This window comes from Zosterops lateralis, assembly GCF_965231275.1.
Source record: "Zosterops lateralis genome assembly, chromosome: 20".
Lineage (NCBI taxonomy): Eukaryota > Metazoa > Chordata > Aves > Passeriformes > Zosteropidae > Zosterops > Zosterops lateralis.
This window is the reverse complement of record NC_139780.1, coordinates 1,460,014-1,475,773: the sequence shown is the minus strand read 5'-3', so window position 1 is coordinate 1,475,773 and position 15,760 is coordinate 1,460,014. Positions and strand designations below refer to the sequence as shown.

Here is a 15,760-nt window from a genome sequence, read left to right as displayed (position 1 = left end):
GGCATCTGCACCTGCTCCAGGAGGAGCCTGAGGGACAACAAAGGCCATTCCAGGGGCAGAAGGTGCTCCATGGGCTGTCACCCCAAAGCCTGTACCCACCTGCAGGGCACAGAACAGTGCAGAGAGTGGTAGAGACAGCAGGTCCCCTGTATCTGCTCTCCAGCAGCTCACAGATCCTCCCCAGCTCCAGGATTAACTGTGCTCTAGAGTGGGCATGTCTTGGGAAAACACCACCAAACGACTCCTCGAGATCTGCCAAGATCTGTGCTTGCTAATAGTGCCAAACAAACCATTTTTAAAATTAAAAACAAAGGCCAGCTCTAAGTACTCATCTCAACTTGTCAAATTTACTAATCTGTGTGGGCACAGTGACGCTACAGATTTCTTAAGACACCACAAAATCGTGGCTGACAGCTGCCCCTGCTCCTCCTGAAACTGATACTTGTATGGGAGATGCACAGCCTCCTCAGAGGGAACACACAGGAGTGTCACCTTCACTCACACACTGACAGCTCTGGAATTCAGAGATCCAGGAATTCCTGAGCCCTGGCATCTGTGGCCAAATGGAAAAATGAAGTCTCCAAAGCATAATAATGCCTGAAAATATTGATGATCACAAGAGCAAAGAGACCAGTTTCTGTTTTATAAACACTGAGGTCTATTCAGCTCCATAAAATTTATAGACGTTTTCAGGGGGCCATGACTGGTTTCAAGTAAGAGTCAAATTTTCACTGAAATCTTGGCAGGATTGACCAGATATATTTGACATAAACCACTTACCTGATCTAGCATGCAAAATGTGAGGATAATCCTTTCTTCCTACCTTACTTGTCCCCTCCTCAAGTTGTTTTCACTTGTACTTACGTAGGAGTTTTCATGATCTACACTACAAAGGGCTGCCAGCACACCAATATGCTTTCTTTTTTGTAAAACAATTGGATAATTCTTCATTTTCATTCAATTTAGCACCTTCAGTAATTACACACTGGAGAAGCAACTTCATATGCAAAGGGAATACAAAGCTTTATTCAAGAGTAGTCGTTAATAAAGAATTTATCTGCAGGAAAAAAAAAATAGTGTGGAAGGAAAAGAGATTCTAACATCCATCATAATGAATTATTGGCCTGTAGAACAGAATCCACATCATTTCAGGAGTCTGAAATGTTGAAACAGCCCCAAGATGTGACCAGTGACCCCAGTCTGTGCTTGCAGTGAACAGATTCAGGTGTCAAGCAGTGCACCTGCTGCCACGATGGCACTTGAGGCTAATAGCTTGTTTCTGCTAGGAGAGGAGTCAGGCTGGTCCAGAAATCAATGCTGGATCAGAGCTGAGCCACAGGGATATTGGGTGAGGAGAACCAAAGGACACTAATGGGAGGCTCAGCAATGACTGGAGCTGCCTTGTGGAGTCAGCTGCAGCAGGCTGCTGTTAACACCTTCTCCTCGAGCTGCTGCTCCCTTCTTTTCATTTTCACATGGCTCTTGCCACCTCTCCCACTGCCAGCTGCTCATCCACCTGCCACAGAACCCTGGGCAGCGTGACTGGGCAGCCTGGCACAGCTCCCTCCTCTCCAGCAGAGCTGCCCTGCTCCTCCATCTGCCTCCAGCACCAACACCTGTGTCTCACACAGCTGCAAAGCTACTTAGGACTGGATAAATCAGGTCTTCAGATTCTTTTCACCTTGATTCCTGCTCTGCATGGATTTATTGTGCATGAGGAATTGAGCTGCAAGATGAAGGGAAGAAGATCAGCATGTTTCATCTGTAGATTGTGTGTCCATTGGTTCCAGAAACATCCAGGGGGTATTTTCATCACTTCCCTGCCTATCTGGGCCAAGTCCAGCAGGGCTTGACATCCAGTCCTGAAAGCCAAAACACTTCTCACCCCCCTTGTTATGTACTTGAACATAAATCTTTTTGTCTTTCTGGCTTCACTTGCTCCTGTCTGACATTTCTTTCTTCACCTTCCACACAGCACTGCACGACCAAAGACTGACAGCAGTGATGATCTGTGCTGGGCAACTTGCAGTGTCTTGGGAAAAAAAGAACCCACATTCTCATCAGTACATGTAGTTCCTGATAATTAGGCATTTATTAGTATTAGATACTTACAACACTTCATTTCTCATTCAGTAACTCTAGCTTGAGCACTCACTCTGACTTGGGGAACTGAGAAAGGACTTGCACATTTTCCTTTCAGTGCCACCACATTTCTCCAGAGCAGGGAACACAGGGATCAGCCCCAGCTGCCCCTCCACAACTGTGCAGCCAAACTCCTCTCTACTGCACACTGCCTTGTGACCTGGTGGGATGAGAAGTTTATAAATCAAGGCAGAATATAGCCACAAGGCACAGACAGAAGCTCAAAATTTATTCCTGTATTTAGCGGCTAAACTGATGATTAAAGCACCTCAGATTTAAAGCCTCAGAGGCAAAGGGGAACCCAGATAAACCCTATTAATAGAACATCTGTCATCTAGCAAAGAAAAAGGAAAAAAAATATCAGAGATAGTTCTTTGTCCCCTGTTCCTCCTCAGCTGGAACTCTCTGGACTTGATGTTTATGACAATAAAGTTCCAACTTTAAATCAAAGAACTGCCATAGTCACTGAAGATGAATGGAAAGTTTTTGGGTGTACATGGCCCTGCTCACAGAAGTAGGACTGAAGTTAATGATGTTTTTACCTCGCACCAGGAGGAATCCAGGTGATTCCATTAGTGAGGGGAGCAGAGAGGTTCTCTGGCCAGAGCTGAGGGAGCTGCAAAACCCATAACAACCATTCAAATGGCACAGCTGAGAAGTTTCTCTTGCAATCTCAATTCCAAGACCTCCCACATGCCTGTCACTGCCTCTCAGGTGTGCTGGCAGGTCCTGGTCTCCTCTGCTCCCTCTCAGAGATGTAATGCAGAGCTTCTCCCCATGCCAGTTCTGTTCTCCCAACAATGTGAGCCCTGACAGAGGACAGGCAGCCCCAGCTCGCTGGGCTCAGGGCTGAAATGTGATCAAGAAATAGTCATGGAAAAAAAAATGGGAATTTTGTTCAAGTTATTGAAGCATGAGGCAGGGAGATCAAAATGGGAGATATAACAATAATAAAAAAAAATGGTCACAGTGGCATTTCAGCCATGCAGTAGCTTCAGAGCCAAGTGAGTAGACAGAATCACAGAACAGCTGGGCTTGGAAGGGATGTCTGGAGATCATCCAGTCCAAGCCCCGCCAAGGAAGGGTCACCTGAAGCAGGAGACACAGGAACATGTCCAGGTGGGTTTGGAATGTCTCCAGAGAGGGAGACTCCACACCCTCCTCAGGCACCAGACCCAGAGCTCTTTTTACCTTCCTCATGCTGAGGTGGAACTTGTTGTGTTTTAGTTCATGGCCATTGCTCCCTGTCCTGTCACCAGAACACTGAACAGAGCCTGGCACCGTCCTCTGACACCCCCTGGAGATATTGATGGGCACTAATCAGATCCCTCTGAGGCTCCTCTGCTCCAGACTAACCAGACCCAGCTCCTGCAGTCTCTCCTTGTGTGAGAGATGCTCCAGACCCCTCATCACCTCTGCTGGATCCTCTCCAGCAGCTCCTTGTCTTTCTTTAGCTGTGCACAAGGATCTGCACAGTGCTCACTATGTGTTACCTGACCAAGCCATGACTTTACTGGGCACCCAACCCCACACTGCTCCTGAGGAGAGAACCTCACACACTTCCTTGCAAAGCCACAGAGAACAGGCAAAGGCTGCTTCTGCAAGGGAGCTGCTCTGGGAAACCAGAAGGTCACTTAACTATGACAAAATGGTTCCAATTAGTCCTCCCTGCTCAAATGGGCTTCGAAAACAAACAGACTAGAGATAGAATTGACCTGGCGTCTCACAGGTGAGTAACCTTTTAGTCTGGCCTGTGACATTAATGTGAATAGATGAAATTGCTACTGTGAGGCACGACCCAAAGGAGCAAGTGGCAGCTCCATCACCGGCCTCAGCATCTCCATGGTAACACTGTGACCTACGTCTTTGTTCCCTTTATAAACCAACAGCATATTCCACTGCAAGTTTCAGGATACACCCACACCATCCTTGCACTGGCTGATGCTGGAAGCCCTCAGAGATGAGATTTCATATCCCTGCTCTGTCCAGAGCCCAGGCAACCTACAACTCCCTCCAGAGTCTTCCCAAAAAGGCCACCTCTACCTCATCAGCACAGGGATACACTGAGAGCAGGGCCAGCTGCACTGCTGGCTCTGTGCTGGGGACAGGACAAACATCCTCTAGAGAAAAAGGCCAAGCTGGTGCTTGTTCTGAACCAGGCTGGGCTGGCAGCTCCACAGGCTAAACCCAGGGAATTGAATGTCCCCCTCAGAGCACTGCACAGCTGCAGCTTTACTTGCTGGTGGCACAGAAAGCTCAGCTCACAGGTTACTCAGCCTGCAGCACCTGTGAAACCTCAGCTGGGGTTTCTCTAACCCCAGGCCAGTCTCTGGCAGTATCAGGAAGCTCCTCTGTGCCTGGCTGCCCCCTACACACACACTCACAGCCAAACACAAGTGACTGATCCAGGGGTGGCTCCACATTCAGCACAGGCACAAACATGGTTTTGCTCCTGCCACTCCTCCCCACTGCCACTTGGCTTGGGGAAGCTCACAAGGGCCCTCTTCTCCTTACACACTCACACTGATGACTGAAACATCATGCAAAAAAGCAAAGGCAAGACAGAAAGATGACTTTTTTTAAGCTTAAGCTTTTCCAATTTCAGGTAATTGCCCCCTTTGGTTTGTTCTGATGCAAACCAGTAGCCATGGAGAATTTGGCTCAAGGCCTGCTGGGCAGCTCCTGCCCAAGGCCCATCACCTCTGCAGCACAAGGACACCTTATATTTGATTTTTCCCTCTCTCTTGCTTGCAGAGCCTTTCCCACACAGCTTGCCCAGGACAGCCAGTCCCAGCTGCATCCTACAGCCCCCCACTCCAGCAGCAGCAGTTATTGCCCTCCCAATAACCCCACTGAGCATAACAGATTTAAAAAGTAACAGGAAAAAAACCCAAAAAACCCACAGCTTCCCTCCTGATCCTTGTGTCTGAATCCCAGCTCAGCAGGATGGATCCCTGCTTCCCCCGACAGCAGGACATTTCCCAAAGGCTCTGCTTGCTGTCCTTTTCAATGTCACTGCCCCATGCCCTGGTACCTTTTCCTCTCACAGTTCCAGAACATGGAGATAAAATCTAATGCATTATGTCAGTGTGGGGCCTCTGACACCAAAGCTGGAGAATGCCCAAAATTCCATGAGCTCTGTGGACTCAGTCATTATTTCTTCTATGCTTTATTCTCTGCAGCCTTTTTACACTTCCCTTTCACAACATTTCAATCCCTTTCTGCATCTTTCTTCTAAGTCCATCCCAAGGGACACCCACTTGTACATTAAAAGGTGCCCAGAAAGCTACAAAAGTCAGCAAAGATTCTGCCCACAGCCTTGGAGGCAGAATGAATGCTGAATGTGGCAAAGTGCTCTTTGTGAGAACCTTCCCAGATCTTCAGCCTGCATGAATAAGCCAGCAATTAATAGAGGCAGGAAGAGAGCAGGAGATGCATCACCACCCTGGCACCAGCTCCCTTCAACACATCCATATCCTGTCACCTGCAGCAGAGTCCAACCCTCCCTTTCCTTCTCCCTTTAATTCCTCAAAATATTTTAAAGATGAGGGGAAAAAAAAATCTCTGTGATCCCAAAAGGACCCCTCTACCCTCTGCACTCATACCCCACCACCAGGCAACTGGAAACAAAAGGAAGAAAACTCTGTATTGTCATCATCCCTGACACAACCTCTGAGAAAGAGGAGAGGTAAATGCACCTCTGCAGTCACCTGGAAAAAAAAAAACCTTTTCCAGAATAAGACACTGGGGAGTTGTATAGGAATAAATAGTAACACAACGTTTCTGACCCATGAAGTTCTTGGGCCTCACATCAGGAAGAATCACAAGTTGTAACCAACTCACCTTTATTCCCTCCAGGTACACCCTGCAACACCTGCAAGCCTCTTTACCTCATGCAGCTGTGCAACCCCACACACCCTGCCCCAGCAAAGGCAGCAGAGCATGAACACTCTGCACTTTTACTGAAAACAGAAGGTAAACACAGCCTTGCACATAACTCAGCCCTTGGAGGAGGCAGCTGGCCTGTCCTGCTGATCTACAACCCCTCTGCAGCTCTTCATTGCCATTCCCCACTTTCTCCAAGACATTCTGCACACACAAATACACAAGTTCTCCAGAGGTGCCAACACAAATAGAAGTTATGACTGAAGAAGCAGCTCTTTGATCAGTTGTGGGATGTGAAGTTATGAGGGTTGCAAAAGCCATTATATCTTTTCCTTTCCTTGGAGTCAAGGGACTAAAAAAGATTAAAAAAAAGGCAAACTAAAATGGACAGTCCTCAGAGAACAAAGTGCAGCAGAAGTGGAGAAAGCTGGGCCAGTGTCTGCACACTTGGCATTTCCCTCCACATCTCCATGGATCTCCTGGGGGTGTCAGAGTTTCACCCCTCTGCTGAGGAGCTGAACCAGCAGATAAAGCAGCACAAAACTGACATCTCAAATATTTATACCCACCTCATTTTCTGCATGAGGACTGCCCTGCACAGGGAGAGAGAAGAGTTCCACCTCTTGGGGCCACAAAAGGAGGATCCTGCCCTTCCCTCCTCCATTTATGCCTTCATTGTCCAACTCTACCACCTTCCTGCTCCTCGACATCCACACCTCTTCTCCCCTCACTGCATTCATCAGTGACTTCAAACATTTCTTAAACCATTTTTTTCTGGACTGAATGAAGGCCTGCTTCCTTCCAGCCACATTTAGGCCAGAGCCTTCATCCCAGCTCAGTCTGCAGGGAGCACCTGGGTGCACAGCTGGCATTATGAGAGCAGAAACAGGTACAACACTCAAGGTGAAATCTCAGAGCTGAGAGACACATACAGGCAATTGAGGACAGAATTCTTTGGAGCACTGAGCTTCCAGGACCTAAGGCACCAACACACACAAGTGGCCATTCAACCAGAGGATGCAGGTGGGCTCCTCCCTGCTCACATTTTCTCTTCCTGCTCTCTCTGAGGAGCTGGAGCCCATTCAGGTCCCTCTGGATCTGTGCTGTGCCTTCAAATTCTACCCTGGAGGCACTGGGTGACAGCTCCAGCACCCTGCCCAGCCAAAGGTGAAGCCTCCAGAGCTTGCACAAGTGATCCTGAAGATGGAATTTCTGCAGGAAGGAAAGACGTGACTCCCCTGTGATGGGGCTGCTGGCATGAACTAAAAGGAGCCAAATTTTCTACTTGCTGCATTTTTTATTGGATAGCAACCTTCCTACTGGGGTTATTTATAAAGAAGTGTTACAGACTGTGTTAAGTTATACAGTGCAGAATTTCAAAAGATGACTTAAAAATGACAATTCTTTTCTTTTCCTCCCCTCTTCCTCAGAATTCAGAGTAATTTCTAGGGAATTTTATCTCTTTCCAAGTGAAGACTTAAGGATCCTGTAAGTACTGTGGTATTTCCAAGTGTGTCTCTCACTGCTTGATTCTTGCCTGTGGCAACTCAATTCCCCTGGATCCAAAAACAATCTCAAGGCTGAAACACCAACAAGGGGCAGCGGGTGAAAAGGCTTCCCCAGTGAGCTTGTGGATGTCCCAGGGCTGAAATGCTGCTCTGGGGAGCCTGAAGATGGAATTTCTGCAGGAAATCAGAGTCACAGCAGCTCCTTTTCCATACTCTCCTGACCTACAGTCAGAGCAACCAGGAGCACCACAAGGATGAGTTAAACAGCAGCTTTTTAAAGTGCACATCAGAGAGGCTCCAACTCCCTGGATCTGACCAGGACTGCCCAGGCCTCTCATCTGCAATTTCCTCTTGTGTCCATCAGAGATTCTCTGCCTGGCCCCAACACAACACCACAGGTGCTACAAGGGCACTACAAAGTGAGCAGGAGCCAACACTCCTCCCTGTTGGAAACTGGGGTGTGGGGACTACAAAAAAAAGGACTGGCAGGACTCCAGGTGACAGAAGCACCTGCAGAAATGGCTGCAAGAGAAGGAACAAAAAAAAATTAAGGTTTTGGCATTCTGGGAAATTCCTGCCAGCCTCTGTCTGCATGGCCTGTCCAGTCCTCCCTTCCTGCTGCCCCACAGACACCTCAACCCAGCTGCACCAAACCCCAGCCTGTCTCTCCTCTTCCTTTCCTACCTCCATGAGCTGTTCTTAAGCCAAATATTGTAAGTAAAATGTCACTGGAGTTATTGATGAAAAGAAACCAAGAAAAGCTCAGTACATAGTCTTAGAGCCTTTCCACTCACAACATTAGCACAATTCAGCCAAGGACAACTTGAAGGTCATTAGAACAGATTCAGGAAAAAAGGAAAGGATTTATCTGGCTGCCAAAGACTGTGTGACTGCTCTTACAGCAAGAGGCATTCCCTTTACAGGGTTAAACACACCCAGCTTACCTAAAATGATAGCATCACTCCATGTTACATTCTATTTAATAACTTTATCCCTGCACAACAGTTCAACAGCACAGAACAATTTGTTACTTGTTCACAGAGACTTTCTGTGGATTCCACAGGATTTTCTGTAGGTTTTGCAAGGAATTTATTGCCTACATAATATTTTCTTTCATCACAGAGAAGACACAGCCCTGTTGAAATCAGGTGAGTTTATCTTGCACTCTCCTGCCCATCAAGCAGAACTCATGATAAGCTGATGGGGACATTATCTACATGGAAAATATTGACACATTAGCCAGCACATGTAGTGCCCTCATCTAGGCAAATCTCAGTTTAACCCCTGTTGAAGCAAACACTGGGAATAAATCCAGATATCACCTCTGCCAGCAAGGTTTCACAGCAATAAAGAGAATGTAACTCACCTGTTTTTCATACAGCAGCAAAAGCAAGACCTTGGAGTCAGAAATCCGTGCAATGCCTTGTGCAGTGCTGTCACTTCCCAGCTGCAATTCCTCCTAAGGACATCAGCTGCAGGGCTGAATTCATGACAGAGAACTTGTCCCCTCACTGAACTCATCCCCACAGCCCACCCAAGCCTTGGGTCACCAAACTGCCTTTTCTCCTTGGGGGCAACTCCTCCTGCCTGTCTGCTGCTGAGATCTCACTCTGTTCATGACAGATAAATAAATGCACTTTCATTTAGCACAGGGCATAACCAAGGCACATCAGTTGTCTTACCTGAGCCGTTCCTGCCCTCAGGATGGTTTTGTGAAAGGTATTCTCCAAAAGCCCTCGCCGCTCTGCGTCCCAGCACCAGGAGGCAGCCAAGGAGAGAAACAGAGAGAGATTTGTGATGCTTAAAGGCCAAGGAGAGAAGGAACAGTTCAACACCAACACACTGCTGTGCTCCTGCAGCTGCCATTCCCTCAGCCCCAGGTGACACCCATGGAAATAACACTGCCAGAGCAGTGAGGCTTCCTCATTACACACCAGGATTCCAACTGCTTCTGGAGGAACCTCAGTGCTGCCCTGGCCAAAAGGGGAAACAGAGCTGGACTACAAGTCCAGGACTAGTTTAAAAAAGAAAAAATAGAATTGAAATGCACCTGCATTAAATCTGTGATGCACACAGATGCCTCACTCCCTCCAGCCCCCCGAGTTAAGCCCCTCCTGGCAGCCCCAGGAATGAGGCATCTCCACCCCAGAGCCAACCACCACTCCAGGCTCCTACAGGTCCTGAAAGCTCCACTTGGGAGCCCCCACAGCTCAGATGTGGATGCTGATGCTCATTTTACCTACCTGAACCCTAATTTTTCAAGCCCCAGCTATGTCACTATTTGGATTACTGGACCAGCTTGTTTGAGAGACACCCACGACCTCCCACAAAAGCAGTTCCTGCTTCTCTGATGGATTCAAGTCCTGTGGATGACCAAGATTTTACTGGAATATATTAAGAATCAAGCAAGCAGGGCGAGCTCAACCCTTATCACACATTCAGGCCTACGTAAGAGAGCAAACCTATGAATATTCCAACCAGGAAAGAACCTTCTGCTTGCAACCCACATAGGAAAGGAACACTTGGTCAAGGCATGGAATACAATAACCTCCAGATTCCAACTCAGAACATCCTCTCCAGTTCAAGCTGCTGCAAAAGGCTCATTATGGCCATTCAATATCTAAGTGGGAAATGGCTTTGACCTCCAAAAACACTTTGCATATCTCAACCTGTGTGGCCAGGAGCTTCCCCACCGCTTTTACGAACCACCTCCCAAAGGAGAAAATGTTAACAAGGCTCCACTGCACTTCCCAGAGTGACTGGGGCTGGAAGGAGTGGGAAGTCCATTTGTCATCCACAGGCAGCAACAGAGGATCAATATGAACGATGAAGAAAGAGTAATTTAATCTCCCCGGGACTAAATTTCAGCACAGTCAAATGCAAAATGCTTTGGAGCAGCACAGCTGGAGCTGTGCAAGAAGGAAGGTTTAAGCTTTTGCATCTTTACAAACTAACAGACAACACTGAGGTTTTCTCTGGCTTTGGATTCTTATGTGTCCAGTCCCAGGCTGTACCTTTAGACTTGATCCTGGAGCAACTCAAAAATGCAAAGCTGGGAACTGGAGTGTGGCTGCTTCAGGGAAGTGGTTCAGTCACCATCCCTGGAAGTGTGGATTTGGCATTTGGGGACATGGTTTAGTGGATGTGGCAGGGTTTGGTTTGCAATTGGACTCACTGACCTTGGAGGTGTTTTCCAACCTAAAAAATTCTATGATTTTAACATCAGGTTACTCAGCTGCAACAGAATTCCTGAGCTGCTCATGTTCTCCATCTCAGAGGTGGTTAAATCTCAGCCAAAGCCATGGCTGATATTGCTGTAACCAACAACAGCACAGATTTAATAAGATGGCTGGACATGAGATTCCAAGATCTCTTCCACCAAAACTTCTGGATTCCAAGGTCTTCCATGGAAATGTCTGTCCTTGTGAGGCATCACCAACACCACTCACAAACAGAGCACACATTTAAACCATTGGGGAAAACTTTGAAGCTTCTCTTTTACATCAGCAGTCATTCCATGTAGAAAAAAATAACAGCAAGCAAGTTCTCAGGTAAATTATCAGTGAGAGAACATGGTGATTTACACAAAAAATGCTGAAATATGATGATAGACTGTAACTAGTTCAAAAGCTCCACGAGCTCCAAATTCATCTGTTATTGTCTCCATTCACCTCTTTGCCAATGCCCGAAGCTGTTTTGTCTGTGTGAAAATCTGAACCAACACTTCACCTTTAGCTTGCAAACCACGGGCTCAAAACACCAGTACAAAGCAATTCCTGAGATCCAAATTGAAAACTGGCTAAGACAGAGGCAGAGAAGCACTGCTGCCCTCCAGCCCACCTTATTCCACGGTGAAAACAGTGTCAGGCAGTCAGAGCCCAGGCTGGAAGGTGCTGCAGTGTCTCTAACCTCACACTCTGGTTTCCCTGGGCAGAGGAGGGTACAATCCCAGGTGCCAGAGCTCGCAGAGAACAGGTCATACCCAGAGAACAGGTCATATCCAGAGCTCTCATGCAGGTCAGAAGCACAGTCAAGGAGCAGGGAGCTGCTCAAAAGTGTTGCTCCCTGCCCAGGCTGAACCTGCAGGTGGGTCTCAGACCCTTCAGGCCAACACAAGGGCAAACAAATGTGGACATGGATTAACAGCTCCCCAGCCCCAGTGCACATGGCAATGCTGCCTGCACAGCACAGTGTGCAACAGGGGGTTTCCACCCAATTACACCAGAAACTTCACACTAATTATTCTGCCCATTATCTCAGAGGTTCCCTTCTGCATTCCCGCTTTCCGAGCGCCATGGGCTCCTCCTTGGCCATGCCTCAGCAGATCTCCCACAGATGTCTGCACTTGCCCTTTGCCAAGGGGACTCTGATGGCCACACTTGCTCCTTATGGCTGCACGCCCCTTGCCAAGCCTTTTGCATTCCCTCCCTGCCCTCACAGCCATCCCAGTTCACCAGCACTTGCCTGGATGGTTATTGTGCCATTTCTCCGCTCTCCTTGGCGACCCATCAGCTTGATCAAAATAAAGCCAGAGCAAAATTCAAACAGATGGCAGTTGTTCTGTTCATCCCATTCTTTTCTCTCTCTTTTATCTCTCACCACAAGTCACACCATCAGACTTTTCTCTGAGCTCAGCTCTGCCTCCACTATTGCTGCCAATGGAGTTCAGGTCCCCTGACACCACTGGACAGCACTGGACATAAACCCCTTCAATGGGCTCTGAGCAGAGAACACCCTAATTAATTTAAAAATCAATAATTTAACTGGCAAGAGATGAAAAACAAAACTTGTTTCACATAAATGAGACGAAGTACAAGGTGCCTTACAGCTCCATGGGCCGGTGAGCTATAACCCTGAGCTGTATGACACTGCAAAAGCTGCATACAAATGAGCAGGTAGCCCTGAGAGGGGATCAGCTGATGGCAGGACAAGTTTAGCCCTGACTCATCTGGAGAGAGGTTTTCATTTTAGTGGCAGATCTGCGTGTCACACAGTCAGCACAGCTTGAGTTAACAAAAGGACACTGAGCAGGGAGCAGGGCTCTAGCACACTGTGCTGTTCAGTCAGAAAAGCCTCAGGAAACATCAGCATTTCCTCCAGCATTCCATCAGAACTGCTCCAGGGAGGGAAGGAGGGATGGGCGGCACAACACAGGCAGCAAAGGCAGCTGCCCTTCTGGGGGTATTTTCCAGTACTCACTGTGCCTCAGATGTCAGAGCAGGAACCAGGTCTGGAAGAGAACTGTGAGGAAGCACAGACAGTCTAGACAGAGATTTGCTCGAAGGAGCAAAGCCGCCAAATAACAGAGATCTCAATTACAATGTAATAAGCACAGAATGGCCTTCATGTCTCTGAAATAATCACATCAGCGGGATAAAAGGGGCCTTGATGCACACGAGCAGCTACGAGAAACTGATGCACATAAATTTATCCACCAAACTGACACTTAGAGAGTGAAGAAATGCAGATTGAAACACTCAGAGATACAGGAAAGACCTCAGATAACTCAATTCAGAGCACGGCAACACCTGGACTATTCAGGAGTATTACATGGAAAAATAAAGAACACCCACCACCTTCTCCAGCTCCTTCAGAAGTAAAGCCCAGAGGAGCTGCAGCAGGACTCTGTTGTGACAGAATCTGACAGTGCTGCATCTCAGGCATACAAGAGAGAAGAGACCTGCATCATCAGGACCTACGTCCTCCTACAGCAGCAATCCTGCTCTTGTCACCAAGCAGAGAAGGGAACACCTCCAGCACATCCACAGTTAAACAGCTCAGTCATTAAAGGCTGTTGACACCTACGTTATTTAAGCCTAATAGTAACAATACCCTGACAAAAATTAGTTTTTGAAAATATCTATGTAGAGAAATGGTAGCTGGAAAATTTTAATTTTAATATTCTCACTCTCAGTTAAGGGAGATTGGATGTCAGCAACGGGTCTTGGAGACCCCCCAGGATCAGAGTAATTTGTGATCACAAAGTTTGGACAGGAGAAGAGAAGAGAAGAAGAGCAGGTAGAAGTTAAAAGAAAAAGGCAAAGAGACAGTTCATCCTGCTCATCAGAAAACTCACAAGCAGAAAAGAAGAATCTAGACTCCATGAAGAAGCCCGAGCTAAGCCAGAAATCACTCACGCAGCAAGAAGCCTGGGATAAGGTACATGGTCACTTACCTCTGCATTTCATCAATGAAAAATTTCCCCTTTCACAGCAACTAATGCCGTGTTCAAAGCTGCTCCTCATCCCTCTCTAGGCAGGAAGAAAAAGAGTGAGACCAAATTCTTATCCCTCTGTGGGCTTTCCTTGACTAGATGCCAAGGTCATGGAACTGGGCAAGACAAATCATACTCTTAATTCAAATATTTCCTGTGCTAATGACTACAAGAAGAGATGGTTCTGGAACACCCAGCAAAAGCCTCATGTCTGTTTGCTCTCACCATCATGCTCTCCCAAAGAACAGCACAATACAAAGCAGAGCTGCAGGAAAACATCTGCTTTATTGCCTCATTTGGGGTGCCAATGTTTTCCTGTAGGTGTCAAGGCAGCAAGGGCAACGAAATCCCATTTCTGAAGGGCTTTGGTTCATCTGCACCCTTGGAAAAGTTCTAAGGAAGCCAAAGGAGCACAGGCACAGGCAGAGCCCTGGAGAGGCTGTCAGCAGAGGGGCAGCACCAAGGTCACCGCTCAAGGACAACTGCGGCAGCCCTGCCTTCGCCTCGGGGGCCCAGGAGCTGCAGGGCAATAAAAGCACAGGCAGGGAGGGGACAATCCCTCCTCACGGGGAGATCCTGCAGCCAAGCCCTTCAGAGGGGATCAGAGCAGCAGCACCAAGCACAGCCACTTCTCAGGTGTCCAGGGTGCTGCAACTCCCCCAGGAAAAGATGACCCCAGAGACCAAAGTCAGCAGCATCGTGGGTGATCTCCACAGCATTGGCACAGAGCAACTGTGTCCTGAGTTTGTAAGAAACTACTTAAAAGACTCAGCACACAACAAGCTGCACGGAGCTTAATGAATGCTCCTGGGACATGAGACTCCCCTGAGTCGCTCTGCAGAGATTTTATTTTAACAATCTAGGGAGCCTGCACCTCCTGCTTGGACCCCATTACTCACACCAGCTAACAAGCCGTGCTCCTGGATCAGTGAGACATCCAAGTGTGCACACACACACTCCACTCCACAGCCACAAAACACACACCTGGACTTGCAGTGGAACTCCAGGAGATGATTTTTCTCTCTGAAGAGAAGTCATGAGAAATAGGAACAGGACAGAAGCAATTGCAGGGCATGTCCTGCAGCACAAGAACAGGATCCCCCAGCTGCCTACAGCCACATGATCATTGCGCAGTGACCCAAGTGCCCAGCCCTCGTGGAGTGGACAGAAGAGTCTCTCTGTAGCCTTGGCCAGTGTCCTACAGAGTCCTTGCTGTAGATAAGGATGCAGGAGATACATGGAAGAGGACCCAGAGCAGAGGAGCTGTGTGTGACGTGCTCTAGGAAACCTTTCAGCAGGTGGGTCATTGCCACTGTAGGAATTCTAAGCACGACAGAGCCCACAGGGGCAGGGACTGAGCCGTGCCTGGAGCAGCAGGATGGAGACACATGGACAGCCCTGTCACCACCAGCACCTTCTCCATGCAAAGAGAAGCCCCTCAGCAAGTTCGCTGACCTCCTCAAATGATTTTTGAATCAGGAATTTCTAGCACGGGCAGCAACAGGGAGACACATAAAATCACCTGTCCTGGATCATGGTCTGTGTGACCAGACACTCCTCAAGGGCATTATGTCCCCCAGCCCAAATCCACTCTTAACTTTCCTGGTCAAACCATCTTAATCCACAGAGACACCACAGACAGCTCCCACAAACCCGTACCTGCAGCTTGTCAGCACTCACAGCAGGTATGGAGCAAACCTCGAGGCACCTCCTGGACTCCACACAGTTGGTAGAACCTGAGCAGCATTTGCCAACCCTGGTGTAGGCTAACAAGTCATTACGTTCAAAACACATTAGTCGCTCCCAAACACCCACACTGCCATTTGAAATCCTCCCAATTACTGAGTGTGCTGTTTGTGTGACTGCCTAATCCCACTCCCAGAGCCCCATCACGGCACTTATGGTGTTTTACGTGTCATTTCTGTATGTGCACCTGGCTGACATCACCACAAAGGATCCCACTTCCAAAATCTCTGAATGCCATGGAAAGCATTAATGTTTTCATTACTGG

General features: G+C 48.0%; 1 protein-coding gene across 1 annotated transcript in view; it reads right to left on the bottom strand.

The window, feature by feature from the left end:
• The window catches only part of NSMF (NMDA receptor synaptonuclear signaling and neuronal migration factor), a gene marked incomplete at its 5' end in the record, with an annotated part of 40,308 nt that overhangs the window by 23,164 nt on the left and 1,384 nt on the right, over positions 1 to 15,760 (bottom strand). Inside the window, one exon of the mRNA XM_083875879.1 lies at positions 9,218 to 9,279. Within this exon, the coding sequence (XP_083732005.1) occupies positions 9,218 to 9,279 (62 nt within the window). The remainder of the gene's footprint in view (positions 1 to 9,217; positions 9,280 to 15,760) is intronic.